The following is a 20411-nucleotide window of genomic DNA, read 5'->3' as shown; positions in this document are numbered from 1 at the left end:
TCCTTTATTGTTAATTTCTTTGTAATTTTCATTGATTTCTTAAGATTTTCTCACCTGAAAAAAAAGAATTACTGTACAGTGATGCCTCGGTTAACGAGATTTCGGTTAACGAGTTACCTTGACTTCGGTTAACGAGCAATCCCTCGATTAATGAGTTTTTTACGAGGCGACTTCAACATGTTTTCGCTTGCATTTGGCGGTCAACCAGCTGTGGTATTAGTCCGCCAATACAGTAATCGGTTTTAGGGCTTATATTCCTTACTATTTTAGTAAATATCAAGAAGTTTATACTATTCAATAATTTTAAAAGTTTAATATTAACTTTTTTAGTCATTTTAACAATTACTGAACATAAGTGAAGGTAAAGAAATTAGTTTCTGGCGCGCCATCCAGCCTGTTAACACACAAACAGGCGTTAGTCTCTCTCTTCAGTGGAGGTAACATCTTGCTTGAGACTCTCTTCAACTAAATGCTTTTTTTCTGTGTTTCCAAGCAAATTATTGGTCATTTTGAAATTTAATTTACATATTGACAATATACTGTATAATGCAGTGCAGTGTTGATTTAAAGAAAATAATCTTGAATTACACCAAGAGAACTAAAATTTTATGGGTGAAATGGCGACATGGGGTGACTTCTCTTCCACCCCAATGCCTTCTCTTCTCCCTTCTCCTCCACCCCCATTCTAATTCCCATCATCATCATCATCCAGGAGCCTTCTACATACACACCTCAAAGTAAGTGTACCTTTCTACCTTTTTTGTTGAATTTAGGCAATTTTCGGTGAGCTGGAACTAATTACCTAAAAACCCATTGAAACAATGGTTTTGGTTAACGAGTTTTTCGGTTAGCGAGCAACCTGCTGGGACGGAGTGTGCTCGTTAACCGAGGGACCACTGTACTGTATATTCATTTTCCTGTGACGCACACCTATGAGCAGTGTTGTAAAAAGTACCGGACTTTGCTATGAAAGTAAAAGTATTGTCACATTGACAAAATGTTACTCGAGTAGAAGTATTCAAAGATCAATGTACAGTACTCAAGTGGAAGTATAAAAGTACAGTATCTCATTAATAAAGTACTCAAGTACTGAAAGTAGAGTAACAGCAATATTGTTTCAAATATTAAAATAAATACACAGTAAATTATAAAATAAACTAGTTAACTACCAACAGAAATAAAAGACAGCATTACACATGTTTTGCAAATCTTTCTATTGGGATTAATCAATAACCGATTCTCAAAATTATGGCTGTCTAATCAGGGTCTCTTAGGCCCAAAATATAAGCCTAGCATGACCTACTGAAAGAGAATATATTCAGCCCCCCTTCCTACAATCCATTACAGGGATAGTGAATAGGCTGAAAATATATCCATCCAACACTATGATCACTCCTCCTTATCCACACAAGTATATCAATGACATGGACTTGTGGTCTGCAGATATATTGTTGTCTCTGCTCGCATTCGGTTAGGGTACAGACCTATCTGAGGTGGGGGATGACCTGCACTTCTCTTCCTGTAAACTCTGACTGTCCTAATGCTAAAATCCATCAACATTACTGTATTGCCTTGACTGTCCCACTGTCAAGGACCTCCTACCACAGAGAGAGTCACTAACCGCTATATTGTTACGAACCCCTTTTGCCACTTGCCAGCTTCCACTACTGGTTACCAGCAGCCAGGTCGTATATACAGAAGCAGTAGATATATCACGAGTGTAGTCAAATTACCACTAGCTGTCCCGCCAGTCTCCGGTAATTTCTCGACGATTGGTATCAGTGTATAGACAAACAACAAGCAGGTAGATTTTCACCAGGTCAAAGAGACACACTTGTGAACTGTAGTCTCTCTTTAATAATCACTAAATCTTCACAAAATTATTCACAGGGTATGTTCTTAGTACAGGACTTCTCACTTCCAAATATATATAGTCAGCACACTACTAGTGTACAATTCCTTAGTCTTTTCACTTCATATTGCTCACAATACTTGAACAACAATTATCTTTAGTTTGTCACTGGTCTTGTACTTCACACTCTGAACAGAACAGACAACTGACTACCTCAAGGCAACTTGCTTCTGCATATATACCTCATCAGGTGCCCCTAGAACATCTTAGCACTATCCAGCTGTTACAAGTCGGAACGAGACACACCCGGGAAGTTCTAGAATGTTCTACTCTGATCGAGGCTGACCAGCTCTCATTCTAGCTACAGCCCTGCAACACGCAACACCTCCTCTGAGCAAGCTCCTCGCTGACCAGCTCTCATTCTACTCCACGTTCCTGAACCGGCAAAACCTCTCAGCAAACACCTCTTCCAAGCAGCAACTTCCCAGCACCAAACTGCACTGTACAATCAATATATTTATATATAAGAAAATGCATTGTGAGTGTCCTTTCTCCAACCCATCCTGAGTGTGAGACCACATCACGAAACCCCACAATATAGTCTTTGTGGGGAACTTCTGTGCTATACAGGAGACCTAACATGATAGCTATTCTGTGCTTCTTAAAACACCATGAGGCTCAATCATCCGGATCCCCTGGCATATTAAACAGAAAGAATTTACTATTACAGTATATGGTCTATTTTTTTTTTTACGTGAGAGAAGCCACAGAGTCCACTGTGGCCGTGACGTCGATCGGAGATAATTGGAGATAATTGGTTGACGAAGTCGTCAAATTATTTATCTAAGGAAGCAATTTCCATAAAAATAATTATTATATCAGAACTCACTTATTAAAATATAATAAGAATATAAATATAAAAACAAATAATGCGTCGTCTGTGAAGTCCTTCATATTAGCCTTATTTTCCCAGAAAAAAATCTATTAGGAACAAAGAGTCAAAGCTAAAGGTTCACAATAACCTGGGCCCTGACGAACGTGCATCCCAGAGTGCTAAAAGAGATGTGCAACGAGCTAGCTGAGCTCCTAAAATCCTGTTCTGCAAATGAATGGGGTGAGTAAAAATCCCCAGTGACTGCAAAATAGCATATTCAAACAGGCTGATCGCCACTCCACAAACAATTATAGGCCAATGAACTTGACGAATGTAGTGTGTAGAGAACGTTTATACAGGATTCCATGGTGGAACATCTGCTATGTAACAACCTAAAAAAAAAGGAGTGCCAACAAGTTTTTTTCGTGGGACACACCTTTCCTGCTTGACGCAATTACTTAAAGTGCATAAATGGACCCAGGTCCTGGAGCATGGTGACAATATCAATCGATAATATATATATGGACTTTGCTAAAGCTTTCGACAGAGTACCCCAATAAAAAACTGAGAATTAAACTTGAAGGGTACGGGATTTGCAGTTGTGTCCTAGCGTGGATCGCAGACTTCTTCGTGACCGCAGGCAGTGTACGGTGATTAATGGCATGAAATCATCATGTGTATATGTGACAATTAAGTGGGGTATACCACAGGCATAGGTGGATCCAGAAATATCAACAGGAAGTTGAGTGGGGAAACAGGGCAAACACAGGGAGCCCACCCAGCTGGTTGGTGGGGGGGGGGGGCTATCAGCCCCCTGAAATTTTTTCGAAATCTAACCAATATCATGGGCATTTTCAGGCCATTTTGAAGCCATGTGTACTTGATATTAGGAGATATCCTGAGGTCAATAGTAATTACTTTTTACAATACAAAACTACCTGATTACAAAACCGTATTAAAGAAAAAGTATTGGAATTTCCTGATGAAAAGGGGGGGGGGGGATCCGGACCCCTGGATCCGCCCTTAATAAGCTACTGGGTCGTATAAGAAGAGCATTCAGGAACCTCGATGTTTCGTCCCTCGTCAGATACACTCAGGAGACAGTGCCCGGTGCATGCCCAGTACTTGTCAACAGTGCGTAACAGAGACGTGACCGATCGTCCAAGCAGCTAGTGAGCCGATCAGTGGTGAAGAAGATAAAAGTAAAAACAAAAGTAAAAACGTAACTCTTTAAAGGTGAGATGCTTGCTCGCTTGGAGTCTGGTCCTCAAAATATGCTAGAGACAGTTGATTGAAAACCTCCAAAGGTACTCAGAACAATTAGAACGCCTGCAATTGCCTCACTTATGCTATAGGTGGGCAAGGGGCAATTTAATATAAATTTATAAACACCTCAGAGGATATTATTCTGAGTAATTTACTCAATCGAATGTTTATGCCTTGAGCTGGCGGAGGCCCGCCCCACTAGAGGTCACAACTTAAGGCAGAAGCCACAAGTTCAGAAAATTGTCAGGGCAAACTTTTTCGGAGTGAGAATTGTGAACTCTAAGAATAATTTGCCAGAGAGGGTTGTAAACTTGTGACTGCACCCAATGTGAGCCCTTACAAGATCAGATTTGACCAACACTGTAAGAAATACAGATACATTTTGGAACCAGTACGTGCCCGGCATTTACTGCATTTACTGCAGAAGGACCTCTGTGGGCTCCAGGAATGATCGAAGAAATGGCTGCTGAGATTCAATGTCACGAAGTGTAAGAGGATGCACCTGGGGCGTACCAACGGTAAGGAGGCGTATCATATGTCCCAACGGGATGAAGAAACTGCACTAGTTGAGACTGTGTGAGAAGGACCTAGGTGTGTATGTTGACAATGAGCTGATGTTCTCGGGCTATTGCGAGAAGAAGGTAAATCAGGCAAATAAATTATTGGGTCTTATAAGAAGGTCGTTCAGATATCTAGACGGTCCGTCCCTCGTAACGATCTTCAAGAGTGAAGTGCTTTCCCATCTGGAGTACTGTCACCCCGTCTGGTCCCCGAGATATGCTAGGGACTGTCAGTTGGTAGAAAATGTTCAAATGAGGGCCACCAGACTGGTACCTGCACTTCGGCACCTCGGCTACCCTGAGAGATTGGGGCGCCTGAAGTTGCCTAGCTTATACTACAGACGGACAAGGGGGGGGGGGCCTAGTTGAGGTGTATAAGCATCTCAGGGGGCACTACTCAGTTGAGTGTCCTTACTTGGAGCTGGCGGACGCTCGCCCCACAAGGGGTCACAGCTCAAGATTGAAGAAGCCGCAAGTCCAGAAAACTGTGAAGTACTACTGCCTGGTAAGATATTGGAAGCATAATGTGTTGTCTAATGGTAGACCCTGCTGCTATATGGCATTGCAAAAATTGTGACCAAGTCCCAGGTTGCTGATCTGACTTTCTGCCTCATTTACACACAATTGCAGGGTCTCAATTGTTTCTCTTACTTTGACAACACAACATACATCTATTGTTTCTCACTAATGATCTTTTTTTTTAATTTCTTTGTGGTTCCTTATTATTATTATTATTATTATTATTATTATTATTATTATTATTATTATCATTATTATTATTATTATTATTATTATTATTATTATTATTATTATTATTATTATTATTATTATTATTGCAGTGTTTTCATTATTATTATTGTTATCATTATTATTTTATTTTCATTTTTGTATTTTATATTATAAATTTTACTTACCGGTATCTGAATTATTATTATTATTGTTGTTGTTGTTATTACGTTTTCTCCCCCCGGGCCCTGATGTGGGTCGGTGACCTGTGTCCGGGTGGGCTAATACCCGTAAAAAGAAAAAAAAAGTCCAGAAAACTGAGGGCAAACTTTTTCGGAGTGAGAGTTGTGAACTCTTGGAACAATCTACCAGAGAGTGTTGTGACGGCACCGAGTGTGAGCTCTTTCAAGACCAGACTTGACCAACACTGGAGCGGGTTCAGGTACATTCAGGAGCCGGTGCATGCCCAGTACTTGCCAACAGTGAGTGACAGAGACGTGACCGATCAGTGGTGAAGAGGATAAATCTGTTAAAATAAACATGGCAGGTTTTTTCCAAGTATTGTACTTTGGTTTCCTTGTGTACTATATTAGACAAAAAAGTTCATAGGAAAAAAATACTAACCGTCCTAATGGTTCGTGAGCTGTTATAAGTGGTGAAATGATAAATTAGAAATGAAGAAATTAAAAACTAAGTATTTCCCATTTTCTAAGTTTAATGAAGAAAAGTTTGTTAGAAAAAGCGACCCATATTTGTTATCGTGTGTTCGTGTCCTGTTGTCCCTTGAGCCTTCTTTCCTCAAGGGTAAATACCATTACTGTTTGGTCTTTTCCTCGATTCAATAATGCTTAATGGACGAAATAAGTTGAGAAGGCCATACCATGTTTGATAATTGTTCCAGTTAGTTAGAACGAGATAAATTAGAAGATTTATTATAAGCTTGACTCTTTAATGCTGAGTGAAATTTCTATTTTCACCAAATGTTTGGATTAAGCCTTCACAGTCCATCACTGTCCGTGAAAACAAGTAATGGAGAAAATCTGCCTAAATATCTAAATATGCAAAATACTTTTTGACGGGAGTTTGAATAAAACTCTAATTCATAGTTTAGCTGTAAAGTGTCTGGAACATTGTTCTTATTTTCCATAAAAGTTGAAGTGTGTATTTGTAATAGCTAAATATGGTAAATATTTAGAAGTTGCCAACACGTACTTATATATTGTGTCTTGTATAGGGAGAAAGAGAAAAAAAGTAATTGGTAATTATTTACAACTTTGCCGATGATTTTTCATAGTAAACAAATTTTAAAATGCTGTAATTTCACTGTGTTTTACAGTGGACTCTGTCGTAGCTGTGGAAAATTTGTAAAAAAAAGTCTTTTTTTTTTTAAAGTTCAAGGTAACCTAACCTAACAACTTAACCTAGCATCACTTACTGTTACTGAGACGGGAGGAAGTGGTGAATGGTTGTTGTCTTTGAAGACAAACCCAGTTCAGTTTCACAGTATTGATGTGAAAAGTACTTCCTCATGAACACGTTCATAAATTAGAGTATAATTCTGTAAAAAACTGAAGCGTCAGATCACCTTTTCCGGTCCGACTAATTACCCAAATGTACCCGCAATGAAGTCATATAATGGTCCTACATGAATAAATCGGACTGCCAATCACTTCTCGACTAGTATTTGGTGTCACAAAGTCACAAAAAATTGGAAAACTTAATTTAAACTGAGTTAATAGATCGCGTGCTTGTACCGAGGGAGCGAGTAATTACCCAAATGAACCCAAATGTACCCAAATTTAGTCGCAATGAAGTCAAATGATGGTCCTACAAGCGTAAATCGGGCTGTGAATCCCTTCTTGATTATTATTTGGTGTCTTAAAGTCACCAAAAATTGGTAAACTTAATTTAATCTGAGTTGTGTTAGGTTAGGTTAGGTACATGCACTCGATCTATTAACTCAGGTTAAATTAAGTTTGCCAATTTTTGGTGACTTTGTGACACCAAATACTAGTCGAGAAGTGATTGGCAGTCTGATTTATTCTTGTAGGACCATTATTTGACTTCTTTAAGGCTACATTTGGGTACATTTGGGTAATTAGTCGGACCCCACCTTTTCCCCGGAATTCACAATTTATTTTACTTTTTATTTTTTTTACAGGGATTAGCCCACCCTGGCACAGGTCACTCATCCATATCGGGGCCTTGGGGGCAAAAATTTATTACTACTACTACTACTAATGATGATAATAATTCACAGTAAACTAAATTTATAACAAAAAGATAAAAAAATTAAAATTAAGATAATAATAATAATAATAATAATAATAATAATAATAATAATAATAATAATAAAAAAGAACCATAAAGAAATACAAAAATGAAAAAAGATCAAAAGTGAGAAACAATAGATGTATGTTGTGTTGTCAAAGTAAGTGAAAAAATTGAGATCCTGCAATTGTGTGTAAATGAGGCAGAAAGTCAGATCAGCAACCTGGGACTTGGTCACAATTTTTGTGATGCCATATAGCAGCAGGGTCTACCATTAGACAATACCATTGTGCTTCCAATAACTTCCCAGGTGGTAGTACCTCCCTGTTTGATAGCTACCTACTTCCTGCTAATGTCCATATATGAACGGCGACACCCTTCACATGCCATGGTGAAATTTGAACTCGCTGGGCAGAGAGCGACAGCGCAGCTTGCGCAGCGTATGATTGGCTAAGTACCGCTGCATAACTGCTGAGAAAGACAAAATGTAGTGCGCGCCAAACAATGTACTGTAGTGCACGCCTGATTTGTCTAAATATTTACCAAACAAAGCAATTTCCATAAAGATGATTATTGTATCAGAACTCTGATGAAAATATAGCAAGAATATACACATTAAAGCAAATAACTCGTTGGTTGTGAAGTTCTCCATATTAGCCAGGGCTGTTTGATTTGAATCAATTTGATTTAAATCATGCTTTAAATCAAAAGATTAAAAATAATCATTGATTTAAATCTGATTTTTACATGTAAATGTAAAGGGAAAGAAGAAAAACTAAACGAAACTGCTTACAGAGCCTACTGTATTGCTAATCAGACAGAAACAAAATATGCTCTTATTACAGAAGCTTATACAATTAAACACAAGGAACTTCCACTTTTGCAATGTTCACCATTCACTGTTCTCACAGCAAAAATTACAATATTCTTTTGTAACTGAAACAACAAACTCAAATTTCAGATGAGTATCATCACATTTCTTGTCTTAGTTTACATGTTCTCTTGTATTGTACTTATGCTTCAAACAAGTAGGAGTTGTAGGAAAATATTAAGGGCACTGATAACTTGTTTCTAATTTGCATATAGAAAACTAAAGCAAAACCAACTGAATCGCAATACTTTTGGATACAACATTACATTTAATTGTATAAAAATCAATTTCTAATGTCTCCTTGGTTTTGTTACAATACACAACAATTTCTGACTTACTTAAGTATCTTCATTATCATAACCATGAGCAGTGTGTGTATCCAGAGACTTAAAAAAGAAGCACAAGTTTTGCTACTTTTTCTGTACCAAGGCGGTTCCTTAATTTCGAATGAACAAGTCCATAGGAGGAGAAGACTTGTTCAACACCTGAAGATGAGGCTACTGCTGACAGGAGTTGTTGTACTGCTGAGAGTATATCACTGCCCAAAACACTTGCGTGAGAATTCCACCATTCAATAGCCGATACAAGCTTGGTCACATCGTCAATAAACTTAAATGCCTGGAAAGGAGGTGATTTTGCCTGAAACTTCATGATGGTGGGAGCGAGTAAGGGGTATTTCTCATTGGCATATTCAATTGCAATATTCATTTCTTTTTCACTGAGTGCCTTTGGCAAGAAGGTGAATCTTGGTGAGGACTTGGTTTACCTTTTATTTCACTGTTTTGGCCACTTCCTGCGTGATTCTTAAGGGTGTACATAATCCTTTTCAAATATTAACTGCTTCAGCAATTGTGCATTTGTCACTCTGTACCTTATTTAGAGCCACAGCTATTGGCTCCAGTGGAGCCAGTAGTTCCTCTGCAGACCAATTCAACACAAGGTTCGACACCTTGTTTCTTACTCCGAAATCAATCTTTTTCCCTGTTGATTTCTCAGATTTCATGAGAAGTAGCCAGTGGTTTATATAAATCTTGAGGCAGTCTGAGATGGTGTTCTGTCTAATGTCCTGGGGCATGACAAGATGTTGACCACCTTCCTGACAGTATCTTACTGAGGCATAGTGATTGTTCCTAAAATATTTTACCACATAAACCACATGCTCTTTTACATTATCAATTTCCAAGTCATGAGCCAAAAGATTTAGAATGTGTGCTGAACATCCATAGGTCAGCAGGTGCAATTCACTTGATTCTTCTGTTTTTGCATCTTGGTGACATTGGCTGCGTTATCTGTCATGCCATTGCCAACATGACAGCCAAAATCTTCTTCAGACTCCTGGATTGAAGACTTTGTAAGTTCTTCAAGATAATCAGCAGTATGGGGTTGGCCAGATGTGTCCATTGTGTCAACTAGATATTTGTGACCACTTAATGTTGTCAGAGTAACACATATAATGGGATCATTGTGAATGTTAGACCATCCATCTAATGTAAGACATACAGTTTAATTTTGAAGATCATTGACATCGTGTGAGCCTGTGACTAAGGGCTACCACACACTGGCACAGGTTTTATCATGATGTAACAGGTTGGCAGCGAATGATGCTGTACAGTACTCATCTTTGATAATATAATACTGTATATATTACTCATTTTGGACTGTATGATGACTATCATGGTGCAATAATACTTTATTTTAATTTTAATCAAATATATCAGATTTTTTATTAAAAAAACAATCAACAACCCTGATATTAGCCAAATAATTTATCCAAAGGCTCCCTCAAAAAGTCTGGTAAACTTCCAGTCATGGAAATGAACAGGACAAACTGTCCTCGGCATCACCTCTATGATTCAAAATGGAAATGCAGTACTGGAAATTGTAAATGTGATAATATGATAAACTTCTTTCTTGTGCAGTTTTTTGTATTTTCATGAGGTAAGAAAGCATTTACCTTCTATTGTGCAATGGCCTTACAGATGGGAGTTTTAAGATGAATCCACCATTTTGTGAAGCACCTATTGTAATAGAAACTCATGCCACTATTCCTTTTTACAGAATGTGTTATACTACAATATGGCCAATCTTACAAGACAATCAAAATGACCTGCAGATTGATGAGCTAAATAAGGTGCCCCCAAACCTTGTTAAAGGTATAGTAATTTTCTCCAGAAATTACTTTTAATGTTCAGAATGGTTATTTATTTCTTGAGAGGTTGTTTTTATGACAATTTCATTCAATGCTGGGTATCATTTCTTTCCATACAACACTACTGTACGATATCTGCATGTTACAGTGCTTCTCTGTGCTCTCACATACAGTACTTTACTCTCCTGCCATGTCCAAAATGCATCTCAGCATCTGTAATTTGTCTTACTCAGATATACCCATTTTGTCTCTATATTATACTATACATTATCCATTTTATAGACCCTGTGTTTCACTTCAGTATTATGTTATTAAACTGTACTTGGTCAGGTTATGGGATGTTACCACCTGGTCAGCTGAAAATTATTAATATTATTGTATTTTTTTCTTAAAAGGTGCATCTTGGTGTATAAAACCTGAGAATAACATTAGTTTTGGTTGTACAGTACTTATCATTTTGAAGCTCTGGGTCGGGAGGAGTGGCGAGTGCGGCTCGTGGTTGCATGGCGTGACAAACCGTGTTGGGGCATGGACTCATAGTGTCTAGTCCTGGACTTATATATTTATTGTTCCCCTCACATAATTTGATCACTTTTGTTATTTATACTGTATATGGTTAATTTACTCATAACAGTGATAAGTGTACCAGTTACAAGTTTATTGCTTCATATTACCATAACATTATTTACATTATGAACTGCCAACAAAGTGTCTTAATACTGACACACGGCCAACCCTGCACACAAAAAAATCTTTGTTTATCACTAAAGTTACTTCTACAATAATTATATCGGTATTTACGTATTTACAATGTTACTTATTCTGTTTTGTAGTATACAGTACTGTATTATAATGATATGATATTGCTCAAGCAGGGTATCAAGCACAGTGAAACAATCACACTCGCTGCAACAGTACTTAGTGTTTTGTGCACTTTTTCATGCCACACTGTGTTATTGCATACGTGAAAAGGTCTCTGGACGTATTTCTTAGCCTGTTTTGAGGGCAGCAAATTTGGGAAGAGGTGAGGAGAGTGCAGCTGGGGGTGTGTGTGTGTGTGTGTGTGCATGGGTGCAGGGTCAGAAATCAAAGCTCTGCACTTCCCCTCACAACTGTCTCACATCACTCTTCCGCCCCCTATCACACCTTGCCTAACAGTATCGTCTGACTTAAAAGAGCATTTTAGAGGGACAGGTTGTTGAAAAGGGCTGATGTGTTTTGAGAGGTTGCCATTTGTCATATTTTAAATATATTAATCCTTTTGTGCTATTTCAGACCCTGCAGGAATTTAAAAAAATAAAATTTGTAGATCTACGTAATAGACCACTCAGAGAAGGTCACGTGCATACGTAGATCTACGAATTTGACCAATAACGGGTTAATAGTATTTTATCTGGTACTGAATATTTATGTTTGTCTCTGTTATCATAGTTTATTTGGGCTTAACAAATCTTTGAATTTTTGTGGCTACCTTGAAAACACATTGGTTCTATTTATTTATGAAGTTAGAATTTAATTAAAGATCGTTCAGATATCTAGGTGCTTCCCCGCCTGGAGTACTGTTACCCCGTGTCTGGTCCTCGAGATATGCTAGAGACTGTCAGTTGATTGAAAATGTCCAGAGGAGGGCCACCAGACTGGTGCCTGCACTTCGGCACCTCAGTTATCCAAAGAGATTAGAGCACTTGCAACTGCCTAGCTTATACTACAGACGGGCAAGGGGTGACCTTGTGAGCTGTATACACATCTCAAAGGATCACTACTCAGTCGAGTGTCCATACCTGGAGCTGGCGGATGCCCTCCCCACAAGGGGTCACAGCTCAAGGTTGAAGAAACTACAAGTGTAACAAACTGTGAGGGCAAACTTTCTCTGAGAATTGTGAGTTCCTTGAACAACCTGCCAGAAAGTGTTGTGATAGCACCGGAACAGGTTCTGATGCATTCAGGAGCCAGTGCATGCCAAGTACAGTACTTGCCAACAGTGCGTAACAGAGACGTGACCGACTGCCCAAGCGGCTAATGAGTCGATCACTGGTGAAGAGGATAAAAGTAAAAATAAAAGTATTGAGATTTTGTTGTCAGTTATTAATTGAGTTAGCCGTTTTATAAATTCTCATATACATGATACATCAACAGGTACAGAATTCCTCTATTTGTGAAAGAGATGCATTTCTCAAAAAACTTTTCAGATGCAGGTATTAAAATTTTGTTGATAAGGAATGCTTTTCCTGTCAGTTTAAAGTAAATAATTGGCAGTGTGTTCTGGGCAGTCTTCCCAACACTTCTCGTAACCTAAAAAATACATTACAGTATGTAAATGAAGGGATTAGTAATGTGTATCTTTCTAATATTTGGTGGTAAGGGCAGATTTGGAGTTTATTCTGAGTAAAAAATGAGAGACTGGTTACAGGTACAGTAATAATTTTACTTGGCTGTTGGAATCTGCCAGACTGTTTTTCTTACTGCATTAGCCAATTTGGGACTTTTCCAACACTTTATGCCTCTTTATGAGCATCTTTTGAACATTTATTATTTTTAAGTTGTTTGATTTTTATGATACTGTATTTAAACTTTACAGTTTTTGTCTGTGCACTCTATACCCATGTAATATATTTTGTTAGCAGAGGTAATCAAATTGTATTCTGTAGTGAGTGGTTAAATTGTGTATAGTAAGCTTCTTTATATGCATCTTATGTGATGTGATGAGATTTCAAATCTTTTGATCAATTTCTGTATACAGTAGTTGTTGTCCACCCTCTGTTAGTTTATCCTTCAGTGTATTTAAACATTGTAGCAGTAGTTATACAATGAAAGTTTGCCAATAAGTGTACTGTATATTGTATGTTTCACAAGTGCAACTCAAGTTTCATTTTTTACCTTTTTACAGATTTTATGGAGCCTTTCACCTGTAGACAACAGCTTAAGAATTTAATTTGTTATTTACCCAGAGAAGAAAATCCTGAAAGATGGTGACTTTGAAATTATAATTAGAAAAGGAAGGACAAGGTGGGACTGAATAAATGGATGTAAAACTAGAATTGATGTGACATTTTTAAAGACTGCTCCTTGGTAAACTTAAAGAAAGAAAAGGTTTCATGAAGCATAAATTTAATGCATGCCATCACACGCTTAAGATGTCCATGAATAATTATATCTTGTAGAGTTATCTAGTGAAGCTTTCTCAAAGATTAGTTACAGTCAGTGAAACTTCAAATGTGAGAAAGTGTTTGTTAGCAAATTTGTCTTCGTGAAAAACATGGTAAGTCACGCTGAAGAAAAGGTTCTTAAGAATAGGATGGTGAAGAGAGCTAAAAAGAAGCAAACTTGCAATGAGTGTAATCAGGTTTTCATCACAAAGAAAGATCTTCTGCAACATAGAAGAAAAGAGCATCATGCACGAAGGGAAAATGTTTGTTCTTTGTGCAACAGGACATTTGAATCAGATAAACGCCTTAAAATGCATGCATCTTTTCACTACGTTGGAGAATATGAATGTTTTTATTGTCAGAAACAATTTAATAAGGCCTGGAAAATGAAAATTCACCTGGTCAACCATAGTGGCCGCCCCCCATACATTTGTCAATTTTGTGGTGATGATTTTCTCTATCCTGGTAAAATTGTAAACCATTTAAAGCGAATACATGATGTATGGTACGCTTGTAAGGATTGTGGAGAAGCCTTAAATGCTAATGACTCTCTGTATCCCCACAAGTGTAAGGTTTATGGTTGCAAGGACTGTTTAATGTCTTATGACTGCAAGAGTGATCTTGCCAAACATGTAAAATGTCATATAAATGATGACAAACCACCATTAGCTACAATGCCTGTTGTCCCCAGTACACCACCACCTTTAGATCATTCCCAGTTAGAAGACACACAACATTTGCAGCCAGCCAATTCATATGCAAATGTTGAATTTAATGAGTATGATTCTGTTAAGGATACTTTGACAGTAAATGAAAATGGTAGCAGTGATTCAACTAAATCCTGGAGAGATTTAAACACTAATGAAAACACTGAAAATAATGGAGCACAAGATCTGGTCAAAGATCAGAATGTTCATGACACTCTTTTGTTGAGAAATAGTGATGATGATAAAAATGCAAGTGAAACTGATGATGTGATTTTTATAGCAAGTGACAGCTCCTTGGGTGACTTTAAGGTGCCAGAAACAACCTTAAACTTATGGAAAAGGTGTGAAAATCCAGTAAAAAAATCTTTACGTATAAAACAAGACAAAATTGATAAGTCTTTAAGAAAACAGGATGAAATATTGAACAAATTACAGTTCTATGTTGACACTGATGCTAAACTCACACAACGAAGTCAAATTTCTTTTGAATCATGGCTAACAAATGATGCTTTTAACAGTGCTGATCATGATTTTGTGTTTGGTTTTGAGGCAAGTGTAAGTGTAAGTGGTCATCAAAAAGAACCCCAACATTATTTTTTCAATAAAAAGGTTCTAAAAAAAGAAAAGTCTGACATGAACTTTGAGGATCTCTGTTACTTTTAAGAATGTTAACAATATTGTCATAATATTGTTATGTTAAAATACTGTACACTGGGAATAAAAATCTTAAAGTTTGTTATATCAGATCTAGATATGTGTGTGTATGTAGTATTTATTGGTGGTAATGAACAGTGATCTATTTTTTTATTCAAACAATGAGGTGTCTCTTTCTAATTAAATAGTAAATGTTAATTAAATCTGGTATAGAAGAATGCAAGTTATCATATTGAAGCTTGGAAGTTGATCAAAGACATTAAAAACTGATCAATGATAATCAAAGGAAATAACTCTAAAATTTGTTGGTTGTAAAGTATGAATGACAATTTTCATGTTTATGACATTAAAAGCTTCACAAGTTCTACCTTTGATAACATTAGCCTTATTTTAGTACCTGGTTATACTGGCAGTTACTGAGACCTTGTTTTGACAGTTACTGACTTGAAAACATGGTACTGTACATTGATCGTTGGTCTGTGAGCTGCTAATGTATATATAACTCTAGTTGAATGTTATAGTACATTATATAGATTTATTGAGAGCCATATATGGTGCTGCTTGGTTTGTTTCTTTGGCATCCTCTTTAGTGGTCTTGATGCAAGTCAAAAGTAGAATCATTTTTTTAAATTTATACCCTTATCATTAACTAATTATTTTCTCAAGAGTTATATTTAAAGTCTTTCATGTTAATTAATTACCCTTTCAGTTAGTGTTTTTTATTATCATAATGTAAGTACTGTACAGTGATATCCCTGTTAGCCGGAACAATTGGTGCAGAGCACTTCCGGGAATGAGAGATTTCCAGGTAACGAGACAACTCTCTCAAAGCCGGAAAAAAATCCCTCGTTCCAGGATTTTTCCTGGTTATGGAAAAATTTTCTCGAAAGTTCCAGAAATTGCTCATTTTATCATCTTTCGAACCCGGAAAAATATCCCTAATCCATGGAATTTTCCAGGTAACGGAAGTTTTTCTCGGAATTTCCAGAAACTGCCTGATTTTCATCTCTCAAACCCGGAGAAAATCTCCCCCATTTCCGGAATTTTCTGGGTATCGGGAAAATGTTCTTGAAATTTTCTGGAAAATCTTTCCCAAATCCGTAATTTTCCTGAAAATTCCAGCTTTGGGAACGATTTTCCTAGGAAATTTAAATTCCGGTTATCGGAGAGTTCCGGGTTTGAGGGATTCCGGCTAACGGAGATATTATTGTATTAAGGCTTGTACAGGTAACACACAAGATTGGAGATTGTTTCACTCTAATTTTCTTGTTCAAGTCATTTGTCATGGGGGCATTAACCCAGTATTCTAGTCTAAAATTACTAGAGTAGTACCGTCATTAGTTGTCATTTTTTTATTGTGTGTGTGATACTGTAAGTGCAGCACGTAGTAGCATATCTCGGGCACAGATTTTGTCACTTCTGTATTGTGTCAACTGGTAATTACCAGATTAGTTCAAGATGAATTCTATTTTGCACCAAAAATATTTAAAAACTAACTACAGTGCATAAATTCTGAATGGTTTTGGTTTCAAGTAATTGGTTATGTTTACCTCATATGTGTATTGTGTCTCACTATTGTTTCTCAGTTTGTGTTTGCTCACTTAATACTATTTTTCGAGACCCATTTGGATAAATTAAAGAGGAAAGCAGCAATATAACTGTATTATTAAATCTTTGACAGTTTAATAAACAGCCAAATGTCAAAATTTATTAGAATCAATAAATAGCTAAATTGAAATAAGATACTGCACTATAATGGTGAATTTAAGCCAGACTACTTTAAAAATCACATGCGGTTTAGTAACCGTATTGCAGTTTATATTGGTTTGAAGATAGTAGATCAAGATGATTTTTATATATCTTTTTTAACAGATATTAATTATATATAGCTCTCACTCACTCTCACACATTCCTTCCTGGATGTCTCTCACCCTCAGCTTTAGTGTGCCTTCACCACTTTGTACTATCTCTAGTACCTATTTCCCATCCATCTTTGAAATACTGAATACATTCTTTTACTTCTCGTTAAACCAACTGTCTCGGTCCAATTCTTTACTTTCACAAGCCATTATTTTTGCATTACCTATTCTTTGTAATCTATTCACCCCATACAATCTCTTAAGCACATCATTTCTGTCCCATATATCTTCCTTATCCCCTTTTTATTCCACACTACATGCTTTATATTCATCAACTTTTCCCTTTTTCCTCCTTTCCCTCAGTTTCTGTGTATTGCATTTGTCATCTAAGATCAACTTTATAACACATTCACTCCCTCATACCAGAAGCATTTCATATTTGTTATTGTTTCCATTTGTACCAACTTTCTTTTTTTTAATGTTTCTTTTTCCACATGGTGTCTAAAAAAATGTACAAATTACATTATCATATTGTTGTACACATAAAATTACATTAGTCTTAAAAAATGAATGAATTACTGGTATATCATAATGGCATACTATACTGTACACTTAAAATTAAATAAGACACACACACACACACACAGTTTCTATATATTTAATTTATATTTTGTATTAGGGCAAGACTTTCAAGGCAAGTGTTTAGGTTACTTCCCTATGCTTGAAGCAGAAAGTAGCACTAGATATTGTTGGGGGAGTGAATGAGTGTCTTGTATGTTGATTCCATACAAACATTTTTTGCTTCACTATGATCTACTGGGATTGTTAAGAAGAGACAGATAGTGCACTCTGCTATCAGAGTGAGAGAGAGATTGTAGAATGATCATGTCTGACATCTACAGAGGGGTCAAGTGAAATTATCTAAGTTTTATATCTATGGAAGAGTCAAGTGCAGTATATACTTTACCCTTAAAGAATATACTGTTGTGTTGATTAGACACAATATCCCAATTACAGTACAGTACTTAACCAAGTTTACAACTATATCATATACCACAATTTATAGAGTGGCAACCCTAGGGTGAGGTTTAATATATAATTTAGTGCATTAATGTGATTGGTAGCCAACTCAGCACAGGATTGAACCCATGGCTTATGGGTTAGAAGTCTAGAATATTACCAATTGATTAGTGAAATTTGTATAAATTCCCAAACCTGGGAACTTGAACCAGGGATTAGATGGGGAGATAGAACCAATGAAAGATGATATTCTCTTCATCACTTGTCAATAAAAGTCACATTGCTGTTGGAACCACTAGTTCTGCACTATACAGTAATGTAGAGCACATGAATGTTACCCATGGCATTATTTAAATGAAATTATATAATAAAGCTTACCTATCTAGTTCTGGGGATTCAATATGCAAATTGGTATACAACTAATGTACTGTAGTAAAACACCAACCTGAGGGCTCAGTCCTGGGACTAGCTGGATGCCAGTCAAAGGTGATAATTACTTTACTGTTGGTTGATAAAAATCACATCTATCAAGTTGAGTCTAGTGTTATTACACACATTTATATATATATCTGTGTGTGGATTTGCATATATTTTCTTGTTGATGTCCTCTGCCAGGCAACTCATGTCAGAGTATGTTGTCCAAAGGGTTTAGAACTATTTAATTGCCCATCCCTCCCCATCATAATTATTGCCCTTAAAAAGCAAGAAAGGCTGCAAAGTCTGACATGAAGTGGTATGAAGTTACTGTACATGTGCCAGCCACAAGGACACCGTCTTGACTTGGTTATGTTTTAGGGGGGTAGTTTGTAGGTGTTACATACCTTTAAAGTCAAACTGATAATTCTATGCTTCAGTCTTCAGTTATGTAGGATTTATTCCATGCAACTTGCAGAGAGCCAGCTTATAGTTTTAGGAATGTCATGTGCTTATTTTATGGTGAGAACAGCTCGTATTGGGTTTTAGCTGCTCTACATAGAATATCTATTCCTTCACTATCCAAGGGGATGGTATGTGGTTGTGTGATTTTCCTCACTTTTCTAACTGTCTATGGTTAACAACAGCTGACTGACAGAGGTCACCAACCTAGAAGGGAAGTCCTTAGCCAGGCACTTCAGATACCCTACCTCCTCCCATAGGCTCTTGATTAGTCAACTGGAAGTTAATTCTCAATGTCTGATTGATTCTTTAATCAAGATGGTGGCCATGTGACTGGCATGAAGTTTGTACTGTACTGGCTAGGTAGACATGGCTACTTCTAGATCTCCTGCCTCTAGAAGGCAACCAGTGCAACCAATCTCCCATTTTAAGGGTGACAGTTATGATGGGGAGGGATGGGCAATTACAAGATTAACCTCTATATGGCATCTTAACAAGTACTGCCAAACTACTGGTCTATTTAGAAAATAACATTTAAGGGTCAGTCCCTCATTTGTATATGAGGATGTAGTGAAGTGCTTTATTGTTCATAGTGCAAGAAAAAAATGTGGCGAAATAGTTGGTGACCCTTGGAGGATACTGTATGTACAGTAGCTAAAACAACTATCTGTGCAGGTGGGGATCGATATGCTTCAAAATTTTACGTGTGACTAGTGACAGCCCTCATATACCAAAATTTATCGTCCATGGTCTCATTGTTTCCCACAAAGTATGCACAGATAGTTGTTTTAGCTGCTAAACATAATGCCTTGTAAAGTGAAGATGGCTTAAAAATTTACACAATAATGCATCAATTGCATAGAAAATATATTAAAGAAAATATTTGGAAGCTATTAATAGTTTAAACAACTTCACATTATGATTGTTAATGCTTGTTGGAAATTTGACATGTTAATCTTAACAGTTTTAATTTGTGTTTTAGTATCAAGACACTTGAACAGTTTAAACTGTTGCTTTCAAATTTTTAAGTTCAAATGTTTACAAAATGTCTGGTTCCATAGGTAATATTTTGTGAAAACTTATAGATTGATAAGTGAGACTGGGTTAGTTAACTTAACTTGCTCATTCTGACAAATTCCCGAGTCAAGAGATGTGAAGGTCACATGATACTGAAAGGTTTAAGGTCATAGCTTGAAGACAGGGGTTTAGGAATATGTAGTATGAATTTTGGATTATAGAAGTAACAAGTTTAAGATCACAACTGATTAATAACTTGAAAACACAGTACTGTACTGTAGTGCATAATTTTCAAGGTACAGTACTACTGTATAGGCTTTTCAGACTTATGTATTGGATATTTAATTCTAGTCTTCACTTCAAGACTTTTGGATAAATTAGGTTGCTGAAACATGTTTGTGCTGTTTTGAGAACAGTCTAGTCTCCAGGTCTTATTATTAATTTTTCATTTGGCCTGCATCAGGCTGTAACCATTTAATTTTTGAAGTAGACTTGTGTCTTTAGATTGGATTTATTTTCTCAGAACAATACTGTACAGCATTTGGTTATAGTACAGGTTTCTT

The 20411-nt window shown here is 36.8% G+C and overlaps 1 protein-coding gene across 1 annotated transcript; it reads left to right on the top strand.

Annotated features, from left to right (window-relative positions):
• The first annotated feature begins 5986 nt into the window (after positions 1-5986).
• On the top strand, positions 5987-15441 carry LOC121854399 (myoneurin-like). The gene is made up of 3 exons (XM_042349061.1): positions 5987-6082; positions 10479-10573; positions 13457-15441. The coding sequence occupies exon 3, from the start codon at positions 13826-13828 to the stop codon at positions 15083-15085; it is 1260 nt and encodes a 419-aa protein (XP_042204995.1). The 5' UTR covers positions 5987-6082; positions 10479-10573; positions 13457-13825; the 3' UTR covers positions 15086-15441.
• Positions 15442-20411: the final 4970 nt, after the last annotated feature.

This window comes from Homarus americanus, unplaced genomic scaffold (assembly GCF_018991925.1).
Source record: "Homarus americanus isolate GMGI-L3 unplaced genomic scaffold, GMGI_Hamer_2.0 scaffold54443, whole genome shotgun sequence".
NCBI lineage: Eukaryota > Metazoa > Arthropoda > Malacostraca > Decapoda > Nephropidae > Homarus > Homarus americanus.
The sequence above is the reverse complement of the archived record's forward strand: the minus strand, read 5'-3'. Positions and strand labels throughout refer to the sequence as shown.

Excerpts from the sequence above, each read along its gene's own strand:
- LOC121854399 (XM_042349061.1), top strand. The coding sequence starts at position 13,826 with ATGGTAAGTCACGCTGAAGAAAAGGTTCTTAAGAATAGGATGGTGAAG.